Source organism: Dicentrarchus labrax, unplaced genomic scaffold (assembly GCF_905237075.1).
Source record: "Dicentrarchus labrax unplaced genomic scaffold, dlabrax2021, whole genome shotgun sequence".
In the NCBI taxonomy this organism is placed as follows: domain Eukaryota; kingdom Metazoa; phylum Chordata; class Actinopteri; family Moronidae; genus Dicentrarchus; species Dicentrarchus labrax.
In genome coordinates, this window is record NW_026136714.1 from 25,965,339 (window position 1) to 25,986,840 (window position 21,502).

The 21,502-nt window shown below is 39.6% G+C and overlaps 1 protein-coding gene across 2 annotated transcripts; it reads left to right on the top strand.

Annotated features, from left to right (window-relative positions):
* The first annotated feature begins 1,434 nt into the window (after nucleotides 1-1,434).
* Nucleotides 1,435-16,589, top strand: htra4 (HtrA serine peptidase 4). 2 transcript variants are annotated; one of them, XM_051421532.1, is made up of 9 exons: nucleotides 1,502-2,173; nucleotides 10,115-10,214; nucleotides 10,297-10,501; nucleotides 12,767-12,961; nucleotides 13,093-13,125; nucleotides 13,592-13,706; nucleotides 13,800-13,857; nucleotides 14,064-14,159; nucleotides 16,365-16,589. In XM_051421532.1, the coding sequence occupies exons 1-9, from the start codon at nucleotides 1,756-1,758 to the stop codon at nucleotides 16,528-16,530; spliced, it is 1,386 nt and encodes a 461-aa protein (XP_051277492.1). In that variant the 5' UTR covers nucleotides 1,502-1,755; the 3' UTR covers nucleotides 16,531-16,589. The 2 variants fall into 2 exon arrangements, with proteins under 2 accessions (XP_051277491.1, XP_051277492.1); XM_051421531.1 differs by having other exon boundaries at nucleotides 1,435-2,173; nucleotides 13,592-13,857.
* Nucleotides 16,590-21,502: the final 4,913 nt, after the last annotated feature.

A 21,502-nucleotide genomic window follows, 5' to 3' on the forward strand; every position in this document is an offset into this window, starting at 1 on the left:
GCCTAAGGATCATCACCTTCACTTCAGCTAGGAGCTGCCCGCTCCTTCCTATCAGTCACACTGCCTCCACCTTCAGTTCCACTCTGCCTGGATCTCAGCCATAATCCTCTCACCACTGACAGCAGGAGCTTCACGTCACCGTTTCATCAGCTGGTTCTCAATAAAGCCTGTCTCTGGTAATCCTAACCAACCGAGTTTGTGTTCTGCTTGTGGGTTCCTCTGTTTAACATAACAAAGCAAGGCCCAAGTTACTGTGGTGAGAATCAGGTAAGTCAAGTTGAGATTCTACTGTAAGTAAAGCAAGGCAAGGCAACCAAAAAATATTGCCTATGGTGGCTGCAAAAAGGCCCTATCTGGAGCGAGAGTTTGATTTGATCGTTGTGGGCTACTGTAGAAAACATGGCGGTTCAACGCGGCGGCTGCCGTAGAAGAGGACCCGCCCCCTCTGTATATAAAAACAGCTCATTCTAAGGCAACAAAAACACAATGATTCTTATATTCAGCTGATTATACAAAAAATACAGCTGTGAATATTATATTCTATTTCTGCCAATAGATCATCCTAAATGTTACACACTGGACCTTTAATTAGTGCAGCTTTAAAGCATCTTGACACTGTAAAACATTGTTTTTACTTGTGTATGGTGGCTTGTGTTTATTATTAGTAATAGTAATATTTTCTCTGTTCACTGCTTGTTCCTGTATTTTACCTTTTTAGGTTTTTGTTCTGCCATTTTATTACCAGCAGGTTGGCTGGTAATGGTTTCACCTTGTGAGTCTGGGTGTGTTTGTGTCATCATAGCAAAATGGAGTCCTGGAGACAGCTAACTACCACAGAAAAAGTTTTGAGTACTTTGCTAGGCATTTATGTCTGTGTCTGTCTGTGGACAGATTTTGTCAATACAATAGCATTACAAGTGTGCAAGATGCAGTCACAACACTTTACAGGAGTAATTCAATTGGAAATGAAGACCTCATTTAAAGATTGGTGGTATTTCTGTCTGTAATGCAGTTTTATTCTGGTATTAATAGTTGTGCCAGTAGAGATACAGTATACAAAATGTTCTTTGTACAAGTATTTCTTCTGGTACATATGTACATAAAACGTAGAGATTCAGTTAATATGCATTGTTAGACATTCTCAAATTCACAATAAGAGAAACAGGATCAAGGAAAATAGAAGAAGAAAGAAATGAAGGAGAAGTATGCTGCAGGGTTTATGGGAAATGTCATGTATAATATCAGAGATATATGCATGATTTATGGTGACGAGCCATGACAGCTCCAAAAACATATTTAAGTGCTTTGTCTATGGAGAAAGAAACAAAACCACGCACTAAGACATAAATGTCAGTTAGAATTCTGAGAATGGTACCATGCCAGTTCCTAACCACATACTAAAATGAATCATCACATGCAATTCTGTCCCCATGAGTGGGAGGCAGTGACAGTACATTGCCTTTGGGTCTCCACATAAAACATCCAAAACCTAAATGCAGCTGCATTCCATAGAGGTTACATAACTACACAACATGGAAGATGGAGGGATGGAGAACCCAGGATCAGCATGTCGCTACTAGAAAGTAACCTCCTGGCTGGCTCATAGCCAGTCCTATAGGCTGTTAAAAGCAGCAGCAAGTGTGCTGGTGCATACCTGGAGGAACTTCGTCAGTATGGACACAAGCATCGGGACATCATAGTAACACCTAGAGAGTGGGCAACAAGAGGAGGACTGCTGTGAATCGATTTTAGGTCATGATGAAGTTTGTGGCTTACATCACCTTCCTCACCTCTGCAGTTCATGCAGGTCTGCTGAGAAAAAGAGAAACCTGCCCGCAGGCCTGCGATGCCTCTCGGTGCCCGGGCCCGGCACCGGCCTGTTACTACGGCCAGGTGATGGACGCATGCGGCTGCTGCGTGGTGTGCGCGGCCGGGGAGGGCGAAGTCTGCGGGGAGCGCAGCGGTGGCGGCCTCCCCTGTGGCGACGGGCTGCGGTGCGACTCCATCCGGGGTGGGCTCCGCAGCTCCTGCGTGTGCGCCACCACCGGCCCGGTGTGCGGCAGCGACGGCAGGACGTACCCCAGCATCTGCCGCCTGAACGCCGAGAACAGGAGGGCCGAGCTGGGTGAGACCCCCCCGGTCATTTTCATCCAGAGGGGTTGGTGTGGTTCAGGTGAGTGGGATTAATTTAATGAGTGGGATACCAAAACATATCAAACTTCAGTATGAGAGTGAATTACAAAAATGTGAACAGTAAATACACATTTGAATGGAACAAACTTGGGGGTATCTTTGAAAAGTAATGACAAATAAATATACTATAAAACATAATATTCATACATGTTTTGCATCTATGGACAATAGGTATAGTATCAGCTATGGTTTCTTTGCAGTAAAGTCTAGATTTAGCTAATAATATGTATTTTGTGTACAACTTTAAATGCACAAGTTAATATATTTAGATTGTAAAACTGTGTCTAATTTTACTTAAAGGAATAGTTAACTTAAACAGTACTAGAAACTAAAACTCAGGATACCTCGGCCTCTGCTGCTTCAGTTTGGTCTGTCCTTTTTTAAACCTGTCTCTTATGAGTCCCTCACTGTTATGGAAGTGCAATAATAAACCACTGATGTTCACCTGAGCTGAGTTGGTGCTCCTCTGTGACCTAACAGGCTGTGGTGATGCTGGAATTGATTCTGTTAATAAAGAGTCACTGTGCTCTGTAAACATTTCTTCAACAAATAAAGGTTCAAAATGTGGTCAGCTCTTTCGAGTGGTGTGCGGTGCTCGCCCCACTCATCATCCCCCTGTGCTCTTTAATTTGACTTGAGAAGATAATATGCCATTCAGGAGACTCTTACTTTGGATGATAGGGATATATATCTGGAAAATGTGTCTTCTCAGATAGCTTCATATAGGATGTCTCCAATGTTCTGCATATTCATGCAAAGACAAAATACAGTCACAAATTCTCCAAAGAGGGTGTTTAATTCTCCTGAGGGAATCCCAGCACCACATTACTGTACAAACATATCCTCTTCATTTCCCATCCTGTGCTATCCATTTTAATAATGTGATGTTTCTTGTCGTAATTCATCGGAGAATTCGTCATGCATTAGACCTCCTGCTGCACAGGTATGCAAAAGCTCACACATATACAATGCCGAAGGGGCCATAAAATATAAAATAAATAGTAAATAAGACAAAGAAACTTCCCTGTTGGGAGGCATTTTTTCAATGAAGCCTGGTTAGCAGTCAGTCCAGACCAGTCACAGTAGTCATATCACTGAATGAAACCATTGTGATAAGCCACGATGTGACCAAAAGGAACTGCACGAGCCAATGTGTAAAGCTACGGCAGGAAAAGGTTTTGTGTATAAAATAGAAAAGAATAGAATCAACTTTATTGTCACATGTACAGTAATGCACAGTATAAGGTATAATAAAATGGATCCTCTCCCGGCCTACGTATTAGGAGCACTTGGCAGCCACTGGACCTTCTTGCTGTGAAGTGACAGTGCTAACCACTGAACCACTGTGCGGCTGTAAAAATCCACCTTTCTTTTGAAAATTCTTAGTGGAAATTAGCATAATGTAGAGCCATGATAGAGAAGATCAACCCACCCCCATGTAATTAGATGTCCCCTGTTTGTCCACATGAAACTGTATGGTCACTGAGCATTATGATATCTGTCAAGATCATTGCAAGTGGAGACACCCAACTGGGGTGGCAGCTACAACAGTATGGCAAACACAAAATACATAGCGACATGACAGATAACAAAGTGAGTCAATACACGTTGCTCTTCTTTCTAATCATCTAGCAGTTATGTAGCAAAGATTTAATCTAACTAAACCTCAACTTAACATTTTCTGTGTAACTTGTAGCTGTTATCTGAAAGTCACAACTGCCACCGGTCTTTTCGACATGTGATTGTTGTCTTTTAATGGGTTTCCAGCACAATGCATGCTGATGATTACATGTGTCAGAATTAATGTGACCTGCAAACAAAAGAGACTTGTCAGGGTTAACATTAAAGTGTCAGGTCACCCAAAATGCAATACATATATGTACTTATAGCTGGTGGCCCTGCAGATGTATATTCTTTGTTCAAGTTATGACATATGTCTGAGCTTTATGCCTTCACCTTTATACAACAGACGTTAATATAATTTTGAAGCAACAGGGATAACTCACAGACCTCAGTGGGAACAGTTTTAATTGGGGCAACTTTATACCAAAAGTAATCCCCAGAAAACAGCTGACAGCGTGTTCTGTGACAGACATTGTGTTTTTCCATTGTAACAAACCCAAACTATCTCCATCTCTGTCTCCTGGATACCACATTTGGGTGAAACGACCGTCTAAGGGTGAAGAATAAAATCTTTAAATGAGAAAAGCTCAACCCATGTAACCCTTGCTACCAGTGTAGGGAAGGTAAAATGAGGGCTGTGACTTGCAGTGTCTGTGTGTGTCAAGAGGCCTGTCAGTACATTTCATCACCTTCCACTGCTGCTCAGTAACCAGGGTGATCTGGAAACAGATAAACCAAAAATGTTGGCATATCTACAGCTACTCTGTCTGCTTGATGCAAGATGTGTCGATGGATGTGTGTGCATGTACGTGTGTGTGCATGCGTGTGTGTGTGTGTGTGTGAATTAGAGAGAAAAATAGCATCCACCACTAATGCATGCTCTCTAGCATCCACCATATTACTAAAGACAAACCGCTTGTACCTTGAACCACTGATTGTGTTCCCTATTGGCTGTTTGGCTTATTCCTATTAACCCTCATAAAACCTTCCCATTGACTATGCAGTTGTGTTCCTCCATCATGAATTTGACCCCAGTCTGGTTTTGTCTTGTTTAAAAAACATAGGGTATGAATTATGATCCAATACTGTGTTTCACCTTATTAGTCAACTCAATACCAACTCATTAACACCAAGCTTGACCCAAATTTGTATAATTTAGGGTCAGTAAACCTCATTTATGCGAAATTATATTGCATTTTTTTGTTTTAAAGAAAGCTAAAAATTGGAATAATTTTCACTATAGTTAATATAATAGGAATATATGTTGATTATCACAGTCTGGTATATGTCAAAGTTTAGTCAGGACACTGTTTTGAAAGCATTTAATTTTTTTTAATGGTGACAAATAATGATACCTGTTGTCCTTCGGGGTGTGTGTGTGTCTGTGTTTGTCTGTGTGTGTGTGTATTTGTGGTGTGTGTGTGTGTATGTTATATGCGTGTATGTGTGCATTACATGCGCTGTGTGTGTGTGTGTGTTTGCACAGTGTAACCCAATGGCCCTTCTGGGGTCAAATTACAGTAGGGAAGAACACAAGTGTTCTAAAGTTCAATCAAACACCCAAAATTCAGTGAAAGTGGTCAATTTTGATATTATGTGGCGCTCCCATACCATGGAACCATCCATGTTATTTTGGTGAAATTAGATTTAAAAATGCTATATTTATGACATAAAGAACATTGAAATGGGGTCAAAAATGACCCCAAGACATTATGAGGGTTAACCTGTATATTTTAATAGCATACAGAGGGTCAGGTCTTAATTTTCAATATTCTAAAATCCTCGTCAACAGGTTTGTTAGACGTGCATTCAGTATTCAATCATGCTGAAAGCCATTCAACTTGGCTTGTTCATCTTTGTTAAAGCTTTGGGAAATGTTATTTATGCTGCAACTCAATATATTCCATTATAGCTTGTCGGAAAGAGCTGGGGTCAAAGTGCTCTCAATTCTCAATTTTACTCTGAAGTATATTATTATATTTGTAAAAGTCCCCCTGAATGTTCTCTAACCTTGTAATGAGAAAAGAAAGAGGTATTACGAAAACCCTTATAAATAACATTTGTTCACTCTGTTAAACAATCAGTTTCTGCTCAGTTTTAACAAGGAATCTTCTTAACCTCATAAAGTTAAAAGCAGTAGGAATATACATAATTAAAAGTTCACTTTCATAGATAAAAGTGTACTTTTAACAGTCTACTTACATTTGTCTTTATTAAAGTAAAATCAGACATTTTCTGATTAAACATGTGTTTGCCATGCCAAGCTAATATATAAAACATTCTATATGTATATATACTATGTATATATATATATATATATATATATGAGTACAATAATTTAGATAATGGTTATATAAAAATAGCAGGATATTGAGCTTGGGATTTATTCAAACACCAGTATTCCCCATACACTTCAGTCTGGAAACACCCTTTTGGCAAAAGTTGTACCGCCTCTAGTATTCAGAGTGAACTGGTCAATGTCCACAACTGTGACTGTGCTGAAATTGGGCTTTATGGAGTCATTATTACCACTTTTAGCAGTGTCACCCTAATTTGAACAAATATATGGAATAACATTAGATTTATCATATTTAAAATGGTTTATAATCAGACAACTTCCATCGACTAGTTCAGCATTGGTATACAAGACTGCAGCTCTGTGAAGCTGTATTTAATCACTGTGGTGCTTTTAACTAAATGCTAACATCAGCATGCTAATATCCTCACAATGATAATGTAAATGTGCTGATGTAGCAGATATTAGCAGATATAATGTTTGCCATGTTCACTATCTTACATGTTAGTGTGCTAACATTTGCTGATTAGCACTAAACACAAAGTACAGTTCAGGCTTATGGGAATGTCATGAGTTTTGCACATATTCGGTCATAAAGGAAAGTACTGGACAAATTAACATTTTGACCTCATGTTGGTGCCAGAAGAAAAGTCATGTCAGTAAGCATCCTCCTACGGGAGAAAAAAATGTCCCAATCCATCTAGTAATACAGGGTAAATGAAAACTTAACCTGCTAGTGGCAATAGAGGAAAAGTCAGAGGATCACCAAAGTCAGTAGGATTCATTGCACCATGAATGTCTGTACCAATGGCCAGGGGCAGATCTAGAAGGGTGGTAAAAAAAATACCTAGCCTTTTTAAAGATAAAAATGGAAATTAACACGTTAATTTAATGATCTGTTGTGGCAACAGTGATTCAATGAAAAAAAAGAAAATATCTGAAGATTTGGAAATAAAACTATTAGTTTCTAATGCCACCTTTTGCTTACTAATGTGCCACAATAATCTTATGTTTTTGACTTCAAATATCTTCATTTGGGGGTTTTTCCAATCAGATACTGATATATGTGACAGTTTGCAATTACATAAGTATGTATTTCTGCCACCTCTTAAAGCATTTCCATTTCCATCCCCCTTCCACTAGTCCACAACATGATCTAAAAAATATAATATAATCCAGCCTTTTAAATAACTTTTTCTAGTTGTTACATATGGATTTAAACCAACCCTTCATATACTATTAAAACATGCTATACTATTATACAAATCTAAAAATGTATTTTGTTTACAATAATGGCCTGAAGGTCAAAAGCGCCTGAAAATGCCCAGGGGCCTTCATTTGTTGTTTGACTACGAACAACAAACACGATGATATAAATCTATAAAAACTACTGTTTGCATTAGTTAGTAATGGAAATATTTTTAGAATACTGCATTCTGAGACGCCTGCTGTAAAGTCTCCATTTCTGCCAATTGCTGATACACTGAAGGTGGAAGGGACGGGGGGGCAAAAGTTTTGTTTACAGTCAGTATTACTCACAAAAACACATTATGTGCATCTTCGAGGTCTACCAAACATGTGGAATGCATTTCCTTCCTCATTAATATTTTCAAAGCCCTATTTTTTTTTTTTTTTTAAATCATGCATTGTTTCCATCCATTGTTGGTTGCTTCCCACCACCACTTTTCCACTGTTGGAGCAGTGTTAAACAGACTGCAGCATCACGCCGCCCACATGGGGGCCCACTCATAAAAACATTTCACTGTAGCGCTACTAGAGGCCAAAAACTCCACAGGGTACCTTTAAGGACACCACATTTTTCAACAAAATATCACAACAACAAATGTGCTCTGTGAGAATACCATTGCAGACTTAAAGCATTTGATATAACACATCTGTGATGGAAACATTGAATCTAGTGTGGCATCGGCATTGAGTCCTATCAGCAGATTTCCACTTGTTTTACAATTTGGAGGCTCGATGGCGGATAAGATGACATGTCAAGTGTAAGTGGTTTCATGATGGATGGATGATCCACAATCGCACAAGCTGGCATTGCTGTGCAGTGTAATTGAGAGGACAGTGAAAGTTGCAGGATCTCCCTGCCAACGGGGAGCATACTGTTGATTTGTTAGTAGAGCTTCCTGACAGGCAAAATAGTTGGTGTTCTGCCACACTAGCTCTTGGCAATAGACACACTCAGTCATTTGCATTTTAAGGCTGTTTCTGCAGAGACAAGTTAAATTGTGCAACTCTGTAAACACAGCATCAAGCGAGAGTGTGGTGGGATTGTGTTGACTTTGAGAACAGGGGAGGGGTATGTTGGAGATATTAACGGGAAAAAGATTTCACTGCCCTCAGGTGAAGCAAGCACACGTATCAACAGCAGGTTACATTTTCAATGAAACGCAACTTGTTAAAAGCCTTACCCTCTAGACCACAAGCGTATGAGACGTCTCACGCAACTGATACCTCCCATCCTGATCAGTGCAGCTGTTTACCCCGTCTGTCTGCAGGCTCACGACCTAAAGCATTGATTTATGCTTCAAGATGATTTTGTCATGTAACACGAGGATGATGCACGATAAAAAGGCACTGAATAAATATTTGTATCTACATTTTACTTTTTACTACTAGTTTACTACAATTTACTGTATATTTTAGGGTTTTATCATTATTTTATTTTAATTATCAAACTTTTATCCTAATATCTCTATTTTTTTGTTATTATCTGAGCTTGTTCTTTGATCTTAATGTTTCTTGGGGCTTGTTTTCTCCTTTATTGCCGTATATCCTTATCCTGATGGAAAAATAGATTAGGAATACTCACACATATCAAAGGAACACTGCACACAGAAACCGTTGAAATGTGCAGACAAGGACAAGATGGACTCAGCATGACAGTCGCTTTAGTGTCGTCGTCAGGTGACGAGATGCTTATGATCTAGACACAGAGTAAAACCGTCCATTTCCTGTTGGCACTGAAGCCTTCAATTCTTGATATCAGATCAAATAGCAGCAAATAAACTGTGGAAGTTAAGTGGTGGCAAGATGGATAGATGGCTTTAGCATGTACTGTAATCTGACCTTTGCTCTTAAGAAGTGGCTTGTCTGTGCTTGTATGATGAAGTGTAATTAAGCACCACAAAAGCGCTCAGTAGAACAGGGATGTGCTACGACTTGCCTGAGAAGCAAGGCACAGTGTGAGTCATGTGCTTTGAATATGCAGCGTAGTATTTACTCATTAAGGAATGAATGGTAAATGAATCTCTATTAACCCCTCACTGTTTCCTGTAGTATGTTTGCCAGTTCACATCTCATTAATAAGTTGGTAAGTGGTTGAAAGGTATGAAAAAGTATATCCACACTGAATTAATCACAGTCTACATTAGCTGCGTGTAGAGTCTTGCAGACAGGCAGGTTATATTTTGTCAATAGTTCATCAACAGGTGGTCGGTCCAATCATGCAAATACGCAAAATGTTTAAGGGAGGCAGACAAAACAAGTAGCCAGAAGGGCAGAATAACATAAAGTAGATGATTGTGTCGGGAAGAGAGGGAAAGTGGCCAATATGTGTGTGTTGGGTAGCTGATTGGGAGGCCGGGAACAGGTGATAACAATGAACAATGTTCAATTTATTTATATTTATATTTTAGCCCTGGAAAGTTGATGATCTTTTCATAAAACTAGGCTGTCTATGCAGTAGAAAGACGCAATGACCGGAGAAAACAGAGTAGAAGGGCTGCGGTAGTCCCTTTTGCTGAAAAGGTAGGAAACCCACAACAACCTGAATGTACTGAGCATCACTGGTGGGTGACGTACTGCGAGTTGGGCAGTGCTTGGTTTTGGCTCGTCCATCGTCAGAGCCAAGAAAGATATTTGATTGTTCAGTCTCATTCAAACCAAATAAATATTGATAATGGGAATGAGACTCAACAATTAACTGTCTTCAAGCCTCCAACCCAAAGTGTCTATCATTTATCCTCTCCTGTGTCCTCAAAGGAGTGCAGCATCCAGGAAGTATGCGCTACAAGTTCAACTTCATTGCAGATGTGGTGGATAAGATTGTCCCAGCTGTGGTGCATCTGGAGCTTTTCCAAAGGTAAAAATTAACCCAAACAAGAAATGTAAAAGACCTTCAGAACTACAAAATAACACTTCCCTTTTGCCCTTTCTCTTGCCAGAGTGCCATTTTCAAACGAGGAGCTCTCTGTGTCGAGTGGCTCTGGGTTTGTAGTGTCAAAGGACGGCTGGATCATCACCAATGCTCACGTACTCACCAACAAGCAGCGGGTAAAAGTAGAGCTGAAAAGTGGTTTGCAGTACGACGCTACAGTCAAGGACGTGGACCAGAAAATGGACATTGCACTCATCAAAATCGAAGCAGATGTGAGTGCCCACTTTTTCCCCTCAGCTTCCCAAGGGCCTTAGACTAAATTCTGTCTTGTGTTTTCCTCTGGCCTGGCAGCCTGTCATCAGCGCCTAACATCAAAGTGTATTAAATCCTGCACAGAAAGATATTCCATGGAGAAAGTCAACAAGGGCTTTGCCTACCAAAATTAGACTCTATTCCTTAACATGGCCAATTTGTCGTCTGACTTCCTCTGGGGTGGCATTTGGTAATGCCTTGTAAATTCAAAGCCTCAGCTATTTTTTGTGTATTTGGGAGTGCCGTTCTGAATAAAACATGTCACTGCTCAGACATGCTCTTACACAACCAGCTGCTTTGTATGGTAGAGGGGACTATACTCCCAACCACCTCAGTCAGACTCCACTCAGCATGAAGCACATGATTAACATTTTCACTACTGATCTGAATACAAGAATACCTCAAGATCAAACCTCCATCACTGGATTTGACTGCTCTATAGGTGAAGGAATTTGTCTTAAAACAAAGAGGGAGTGGTGACAGCTTTACACTGCTATATTTCTCTGTTACATTCCTAATAGAAGGATCTCTAACCCTTGCCTGAAAGGGAAATTTCTCATAAGGCTCCCTGCCCTAGGAAATGTGGCCATAAATTTGGCCGAATGTTACAATCCACCCCAGAGATAAATGGCCTCAGCCTGGAGTAAGAGGAAGCAGGCAGAGACAAGCTAAGGCTTGGTTTAGTTTGGTTTATACTCAACAAATCTTATGTTAAAATAGCAATCGAGAATGCACCTTTGTGATCTTTAATTAGCTACTGACAGATAATCAGAGATTGCTTTGATTCAAAAAGTTTAGTGGTTTTACACTAGATGCACTTAGGAACATATTAGGTACATTACAACAAAAAGTACAATCTTTTTCTGATGAAAATTCAAGTTCCACAGTCATTTCTCAGAAGCAGAGCTCCAGGCAGAAATCATTTAATTCATGGAAGTAAAGCTTATTAAAGGTGTTCTCCAATTTAGCATTGTTCTGTCAGACTCCCAACAGGCAGTTAAAGTATCAAAATCAATACAACGGAACCACAGTCATTGTAATTTTTAATGCAGGCATTCTTATCACTTCTCAAAACCTGGTGCCCACATGACCCACAATCCAACTCAACCACAGACCACTGAATGCATAGACGGACAACATAACAGCTGTGGTGGCTGGTTGCAGTATAGTCATAAACCCTGCCTCTCTTCAGGTACACGTCAGATACATTTTTCCCAAAGATGATGTCTTTCATTTTAGGTAGTTCTTATCATGCTGGTGTATATTTAAGTGTGCATTTTTCAGATAAATTAGCTTTTAATTAAATATTTGGAAGGGTGTTTCACATCATGATTGACAGCTGAGTCCTGCTAGCGATCAGTGTTGGGCAAGTCACTTAAAATTAGTAATTAGTTACAGTCACCAGTTACTTCTTCTAAAAGTAACTGCATTACTTTACCAATTACTCTGTATTAGTTTAGTATAGCGTATCGGGATATTTTAATTATTACATTCATTTAATTTTTGTACAGTGGGACAGTGGAGACCCGTCGTCCATCCTAATTTCTGTGTCACTGCCACATGGGTTATGCGGCTAAAGTGACATCACTTGAGGCAATTCATCAGATTTCACACAGCTCTTTTTCACATATGCAGTAGTACTCCCTAACACCTGTAAACAGACTGTGATGCATAAAATCAGTGGAATTAATGGGTAGGGTTAAACAAATGTAATGTTCCATTAACTTTTACAGTCTGTAGTCCTAAAATCCTGCCTTTAAGATGTATCTTTCTTCACCCAATAATTTTTTGTCACCACAAACGTTGTATCTCTAGGGTGTTAAGTCAAAGAGAACTGCATTTGCTCTAGGCTCTGGAAGACATTTTCACCTCTCATTCAGCCTTCCTGCGGTTCCAAAGAACCCAGTGAAATATCTTGAAGAATCTAAAGCCAATCTATTTGAATTTTGTGGGAACTGTAAATAGATCAGAATTGAAAAAAGACAGCTGTTTGTGTCATACAAGCCTTTCTTAGTAGTAGGTCAGCTGTGTTCATCCTCATTGATCTTGTATTCTGTTCATACTACCATAATTAGTGTATCTAGCAGGGCTAGTTAGCCTGCTGACCTTAAATAATCTTACACTGCCCAGGTCAGCTAATGGTGGAATAATGGCCGTGTTCGATTCATAAAATTGATTGCTATCCTTCTCTGTGGGTCGTCATGTCTCTTTGTGCCTTGTTGCAGAGTCCCCTGGCTGTGCTTCGTCTCGGCCAGTCCTCAGACCTGCGCCCCGGTGAGTTTGTGGTGGCGGTGGGAAGCCCCTTCTCCCTACAGAACACCGTCACCACCGGCATTATCAGCACTGCCCAGCGCAATGGCCTGGAGTTGGGCTTTAAGGACTCGGATATGGACTACATCCAAACCGACGCCATCATTAATGTTAGCGAGAGCACGATTAGTTTTACAAACACAATCATTTCCTTTCTTGCGTCTTGCTTCATTTCTTGACAGATTTTGTTTTACTTTAACAATGAGTAAGAATGTGTTTTTGTTGCTCTGTTGATTTACAGTACGGCAACTCTGGTGGACCGCTTGTCAACTTGGTAAGAGGATTTATAGTGCTGTATTGTATGAAAAGGGATAATACCACGCAATTTGCATATTTGTTCTGCTTTCTGCAATGTAGGCGATCTTTCTTGTTTTATTTATGACAGTGAGGACTAAGGTTATGATTTTGTTTTATTTAATACCCAAAGTCTCCAGTCTGCTCCCTCAGGTTCAAGATTAAGCCTCCCTCACAGTATTTAAGGACAAGCCCTGATTATGGAGGCCTTTGCATTGTTACTGTGGAATAAAATCATACAGATGGTACATTCATTTATCAAGGTTTTTTTTTTTTTGTATTTAAAAGAACACTTAATAGACTATGAGCTATGTTTTGTGCATTGGAAGAAAAAGAGGCATAATAATTTCGCTGCTGTTTTGTTTCTTCAAGTAGCAAAGCTGTGTAATCAATGAAGCACTTAACACCGCAATCTCATGGCTCTCCTTCCATTCTGTGTTTAAAAGGATGGAGACGTAATAGGCATAAATACTCTGAAAGTGACAGCAGGGATCTCCTTTGCCATCCCTGCAGACAGAATACGCCAGTTCCTCGCTGAATCCTACAGCAGACAAGTCAATGGTGAGCAGGATCTAATGTTGGTGTTATGGTATAGTCACAGTGTTTGTGAGTCACTATCACAATCTTTAATTCAAATAATTCATTTGTCTTTAGGAATTACAGCACAAAAAAAGAAATTCATAGGTGTCCGGATGCTGCCGCTCACACCGTCGTAAGTAAACTTATGATTCTTGGAAGACATCCATTTTCAAAAACACTTGAGTCTCTAACTAATGGCTAACGGCTCTGTGAGGTTGTGATGTTTTTGTGTTTGTTTAATTTATGATATAAGGCGTAAACATTCATTCATAAAACTATGCATGAATGTTTGCTGAAAATGTTTTATGTTCCTCCTATCCTTCCTCTCTACTTGTCCAGTCTAATCCGAGATCTCAAGGAGCGTGATGGTGAATTTCCAGATGTGAGCTCAGGGATTTATGTTTATGAAGTAATACCTGGAACAGCTGCATCCAGGTAGGAGTCAAGCTACAACTTCCAAAATGTAATGTACTGTGTTTGTTATGGATACCGGCTTATGATTGGCTTTTCTTATAAATTAGATCCACTTCTCATGTGAGGGATGTAAAATTGACTGACATTGTACTGGCTGTCTATGGGAGTCTCTTCACCATAACTGATTGTAGGTACCTTTAAAGCTGCATTAAATGACTATGTGTAATGTGAAAGGTATTGTTTACGTGCAGAGAATTATCGCCTGACTCTGCAGTTCCCCTCAGTTCTTTTGTGCATTTTTGTGTTTTTCAGCTCCTTGTTTTGGTTTTAGGACCGTTCCGGTTCGCTCTCACTGCTCTCACCTACCTCATCTCCAGCAGCAGCAGGCAGCCAAAAGAAACCTCTGATAAACCCACTGTACACTACCTGCCCATGCAACAAACAGCTAACAGACAAGGTTAGCAACTAGCTGGTGAACATATGGCAGCTTTTAGCTGCCAAAGTCAGGTATTTTTTGGCCACTATAATCACCAGCTAGTACCTAACTTTGTCTGTTTGGTGCTGGGCAGGTACTATACAGTGGGTTTATAAGAGGTTTTTATCTGAAAACAGCCATCCGCTTTAACTTTAAATTATATAAGTAAGAGTGGAATTTTTGGGCTGTAAAACCAAACTGAATGACTTTAAAGACGCTAAAATGCTTTGTAGAAATGGTGCCGTGCCATTGTTCCGATGGCCCATTATTCCAAAACCTAGTCAGAAAAATCTTTGTGCAACAAATGGACAGCTCTGAAGGCCTGTTGTTCCAAAAATACACACTCTGGTAACTAGCATACTTACCCAAACCATGATCTTTTCCTAAGTATAGTAGTTTTGATGGTTAAACCTAAATTATGCATTTGATTTTGTTACCATAATGAAGATCACCTGATTTCATCCTTTCCTGCACGTCCAAAACTCAAGGGAGAGTGTGTATTTTTAGAAAAACAGGCCTTCGAAACAGCAGGCTTTTGTTTTCAGTTGGACAAATAGGCTAATGGTCCGATGGGACATTTTTTGGACTATTGAGGTTTTGGAATAATTGGCTGTCAGAACAATGGGCAGTCCCCATGGAAATTAGGAGAAGTACAACAGCTTTCACATTACACATTAATTTGATCCATTATTAATATGAAAATATTTACTAGTGCAGCTTTAATTTTGTCAGTTTTTACACTGGATTTTAGTAGTCTATGTCACTTTCCCATCATGGCAGGAAAATTCGGGAATGAATCTGTGCAAGTTTTCATATTTATTTTTTCTGTGGTTTCAGTCCAAAACATATCATCACAGGAGTCCACCCCTAATTGACACATACACATGTCAATATTATTCCACTATGTCAACCTAAAATGTTAGCTCTTGCATAAAAGATGTTACACTATTAAAAGATTAAATATGTCTTCTTCCCATTGGTGTAAGTTTCAAAGTAAGAGAACCACACCAGTGAGTTTTTTTTATTAGAAAGTGTTACCTGGAGCTAATCAGTATGATTCACAGTAAGAGCTTGTTTAGGCACTAGGTGTTGCAAAATGCAACAGCAGCGCTGTGAACTGGCATTTGGAGGCCTCTGGATATTTTCTGAGCCGTGGAATAAGAGTATCCCTGCGGTTCTCAAGGCTGTAGATTGAACTGTGGTCCGGTTGCTCATTATACTTGTGCTTCCCACAGGCAAAGCTCTGACATCTTTCTCTTAGTGAAGACAGCATCTCTCTCTCTCTGACTCTTTAGACTTGCTATATTCTTAATAGTCAAACACCGCCTCCTGTGACATTGAAGCCTGAGGCTTTGAACAGCATACAGCAGTAGTTTAATATACAGCCAGTACTAGCAGAGTATGTCAAGTTACCACAACAATGCTGAATTATCTGCTTTACTCCTCCTTGAAGCCCCTACTATTTTCTGGTGGAATCAGAATATAATCTTTATCTGTCCCAGATAATCAGTCTCCATAAGATCATCAACAAGAGCAAATGGCTCAAATGTAAATGTCAGTGCAGTGCAATACAAAGCCATGACCCCAGTGCTCTGTTTTACTAGTGTTTACTTTGCTTGTCGAGGGCGACGGAACCTGACACAAGAAAATAAATGATGTTTTCCTGAGGGTGTGAGATCGGCCCAGCTGGGTTGGATCTGTTTTAGTTAGGCTTTATGTGTGAGTGATTTATGGCGCTGTTTTCTCCGCAGCGCCGGCCTGATCGATCATGACGTCATCATCAGCATCAACGGGCGGCCCGTCCACACCACGCAGGAAGTGGGTGAAGCCATTCAGAGCGGCGCAGCACTTTCAGTGGTGGTGAGACGGAAGGATATGGATGTATCACTGACTATCATTCCTGAAGAGACAGACTGATACCAAGGATTGTAAAAGTCAGCCATTAAAGAAATAAATTACTTACACTCTAGCAATAATGATGTGCCCTGCATTACTTGGTCTATTTAGTGGTCTGGAAGGTAAGATACGTTAAGTACAGACTGGCATTAGAAATGTTTTCATCACCACATGTAGTAAGTTGAGTGAGTTTGTTTCTAGAGCCTCCATTTTACACAACTGTCATAGAGGAAGAAATTATCCAAAGTAAACCAAGACACAGTTGTGAACAAACTTCAGTGTTCACAAACTCCAGTTACAAGCCCATACACCCTGTTTTCTGTTTTTTGTGGAAGAAGCAAATGAAGGAAATTAATGACTGAAGAAAAATTAGACCAAACAGGTGTCTACACCAAAGAAATTAACTGCAACATCTGTCACAAAATAACTCTTGCAATGCAATGAACATCACAAACTGGTGGTTAAAGTGTTGGTTAACTCGAATGGTTATATTTGGCTCAGGTTTTTTGCCCCAATACAATGGTGCTATGTGGAGTTCCATTTGTGGTGCATTGAAACGTGACATTTCTGCACCAGCTTGAGACAATGTATGGATTACTCTGGATAGGCCTCACTATGGAAAAAACTGCTGACAGCGTGTTCTGTGGATTATCCAGAACAGGAACATTGGGCCTCATGCAATTTTTCCTGCGAGTCGAGTGGTCCAAGTCAGATTAGACAAAGTTTCTTAACTTGACATTGGTGTAAGTTGCTCATTTCAACCTAATCAATACCCACTTTCCATGAAAGGGTGTACATTCATGATAAGATCATTTGCATAATAAACGCCACTAGAGTTCCCATAGGTTGCCAGTTATGCTTGGTTTATGGGCAGGTGTCATCACAAAGATCTCACTCTGTATCTAAACTAAATTTATTTGACCTGAAAATACTATATTATATAATATAGAAAAAATTCAAGTACAAGAAAACTGGTGAATGCCCCAAATGGTTCTTGCCAATGAGGTCCATTGTATCTGAAAAGAGATGGTGGTGTTTTTGTAGATGTTTTTTGGGGCTTTTTATGCCTTTATTTGATAGGACAGGTGAAGATAGACAGGAAAGGGGGGAGAGAGGTGAGACAGTTTGAAATCACCTGGGCCGCTGTGGCAAAGACTACCTGGTGAGCTACCGTGCGCCCTGCCGTTGCATATAAAATTAATTTGTCAATGTTTTTGATAAGCAAAGAATTCCAATCACCTTTAATGTATTGCACAAATCTCAGTCATCTCACAGTAATATATTGCTAAATAAAACCAAAACCATCTGCACAGCTAGATATAATTAAAGAAATGTTAAAAACATGATTTCTAATTGGGATGAAACAAACCCTCAGAAGTTAACCATGTGTCTTGTCTTTACATGCATTTCATTGAAGATTGAAAGTCTTGAGCTGAGATTTGTGTCATTGTGTCGAAATGAGTGGTGAATTTAATATGCAACCTGCAAGTCACTGAAGACGCACCGAGGAGAGGCAGCCTCAGGCGTGTGTTACTGTCTGGAACTGCAGGCTACATGCTACTTGGTTGTGTTCAAGTTTCAATCAAACATTCCACACACTAGATGATACTAAGGGTGATTTTATAGGCCTGTAGTTGCACTCATAATGTCACAAACCTTTACAATAAACTTAGTGAATATCAGAATATATGACACTCATTCCAGCAACAAATAACAGTATCAGTTGACTGTATGCTGTACTGAATGTTATGTGCCATGACATCAGTATTGTTTTTCAGCTTCGACTTTGTGCATTTCAGTCGCACACACCTTTTCAGGTAATTGTACAGGTAATACACTGCAGCTCAGTGATACTGTGGTTCAGCCTAACGGATCTTAAGGGAACAACTTCTATCACACTGTATATAGACTATTCTTATCAAATGGTGGTATATGTAACATTGTGGACATGTGGCCAGTGCAAACATATTGATCCTCAGTGTGTATGGTGGTATGTGTAGCTTGTGTGTTCTTTATGCTGTAGCTACATTTTCTATATTGGTGAACATCAACATGAATGTAACTGGATATAAATACAGATAGGTGAAACATTAAGATAAGGATAAAGTGTGTTAGCAGTGAGTGTCATTATGATCAACGTAGTTTTACACTCTCATACTAACTGATGTCTTAGTGTTCAACAAATGATCAGATCCTGTGTCATCACCATGTCGCTGATTATATATTTATATCTTCGTTACTGTCAACGAATCCCATGAATAGACCAAAACCAACTGTGTATCCTCCGTGTATACTCTCTCTTACAACCGGGTGCAACTGTGAAGGGCCTCCAGAGGTGAACATCTGAGGATGTGTGCTTCAATCTTCATATTTAAACAACATTGAACCCTGGCGCCCGGATAGCTCAGTGGGTAGAGCTGGCGACCCACGTACCAAGGCTGAGTCCTTGCTGCAGCGGCCCAGGGTTCGAATCCAACCTGCAGCCCTTTGCTGCCTGTCATCCCTCTCTCTCTCTTTCTGCCCCCTTTCCTGTCTATCTTCAGCTGTTACTATAATAAAGCCAATAAAAGCCCCCCCCCAAAAAAAATACTTTAATCAATATTGAATCCTTTCTATGATGGTCCACCTTTCAGTGTGGCCATTCAGAACACGTACAGGCTCTTTTGATTATTTCTGTCATGGTCGGACAATCCATCTTAGTTCTGATTGAACATTAACTGAACCTTAGTCCATCTCTGAAGGCTTTGTTTGAGTGAAAGACATAAATCTTTACAAGCAGCTCACAATTATACACTTGTTTTTTTTTTAACAAAGCTCAGTCATTTCCTGAAACAGCTGGTCACTGCTGTTTTTAAGCAAATGTTACTCAAACAAGGGGAAATTGTGCATTTGTTGGAGACTATTTTCAGGTTTTCAAATGAATCCTCAAACTACAGAGTGTGAGTTCATGGAAATAAAGGAACATGTCACTCAGTGGAACAGTGTGGCTCATTGATGTGTTTTTAACAACAATAGAGTCCAATCAGAGAGGAACCTGATAATTTCAGATTATCTGTCTCGTAATGTCTCGTGTCAGCATACAGTGAAAGTTTAAGCAAATATGAAAAAAATACATATTTTCATAAAAATTTTCTTCAGCAAGTTTTAATTTTTTGGGAAAGAATTTGTATTATGCTGGAACAAGGAACAAATAGGCTACCGATTTTCCTTCCTGTCCTTCAGCTGTAAAAAAAGGTCTCAAAGGTCCACTGTGTGAAATTTAGTAGCATTTAGTGGTGTAGTTGCAGATTGCAACTCCCTTCTTTCAAGCGTGAAGGAGACACATAGAAACACGGCAGTTCAACGCGGTGTACCTCATGGAAGGCCACCTGCAGTGTATGCAGATAAAAACAGCTCATTCTAAGGTAACAGAAACACATTGGTTCTTATATTCAGGTGATTATACACGAATAGAAACATAGATATGAATATTATATTCCATTTCTGCCAATAGATCCTCCTGAATGTTACACACTGGACCTTTAAATTACATTCATAATGGCCTTTAAAGTCTTAAATTGAACCTGTTGAGAGCTGCAGAAGCCCTGTAAGAGAGAGAATGGATTATTTCTTCTGTATGGAAGTATCTACATTTGCTGTGTTTCTTGACAGATGTATGCAGTTGTGTTTGTATGTTTTCCACTGCTGTTCAAAATGTTGATCGCATAACTGGAGGAACTTGCGTTGCTCAATCAATCCAATCTTGGAACCCGAGTCAGTATCTTGAAAGCACTGAGTAAAGACAGCAATCTCTTATATTGACATTCCACCCTGCGCCAACCGAAGCTCATTATCGAATCCCAGAACTAACAGAACACACTGTACCAGATACTTTTTATTGAGTCATAACAACTGTGAGCAGTGATACAGCATGAGACACTTTGGAGTCCCTCTCACCACCACAACAGGGGGAACTGGGTTTTCCAGGAGCATGTGTGGCTTTAATGAAAAAGAGCAAGGGAAAGCTCTGCAATAGGACAATCTGGTATAACCTTCATTAACCAACTGACTACCCCCGTCCCTCAAGTTTATCTCAAATGGCATGTTTTCCTTTTTGAGTATTTATCTTATTTCAGGAGTCAGTTGAGCTCTTTTGAAAAGGAAACATTGCTAAATCAACACAAGATGTATTTTCTGACTCAACACATAAAAGACATAATACAAATAAATAAACAGTGGAGTGGATTGAAGCTAAAGAATATAAAACGCTTTCCGAGGGATCAATATTATATACACACACAATATCTTACAAGGCCAAGAGACTCCAGAACTTTAAAGTTTTAAAGAGGCATGAACACAGTATGTTTTTATACTTCTGCAGAGCTGGATGTGGATGTGAGAATGAAATAGAGCAAAGAATTACACTCAGAATAAAGAAAAGATCTTACGTATGAAAAACTCTGTACGTATATTTTTCAAGGTGTGTATAAATTACCATATAGTGAATTAATTGGGAAATTGCAATATGTAAAGCGGTATCTTAGTGCTTCTCCATTCAAAGGATGTTTAGCCAGCTGAAAATATATTGCTGCTGCTGGATGAGAAGAGACGATCATGTCTTCTTCAACCTTTTATGACCTAAAACGGGTTTTATGGGTCCTTAGGTAATGAAACCTGCTCTATCTATGAAAGAGCACATAAACCTTCAGTTCAGGTAAAGATGAGAAATTTAACAAAGTGGAAGATGAGGATTTGAATATTTAATGTGAGACCTGAGCCTAGTCGGAGATAGTCAATGAAGATCAAAATTTGTTTTAGTTGGAGACATTTGAACTGGGTCAGACTCTACGCCTGAATGCGAAGGAGAAGCAGACGCACTTCTTCAAAGGTAGAGGAATTTACTATTTACTGTCTCCCCCCCGAAACCATACTGAAAACCACTAAATCATCAACTCGTCAACTTCTGTGAACGCTGTCCTCCTTGAGTACCTACTTGCTTGAGAGTGTAATGTTA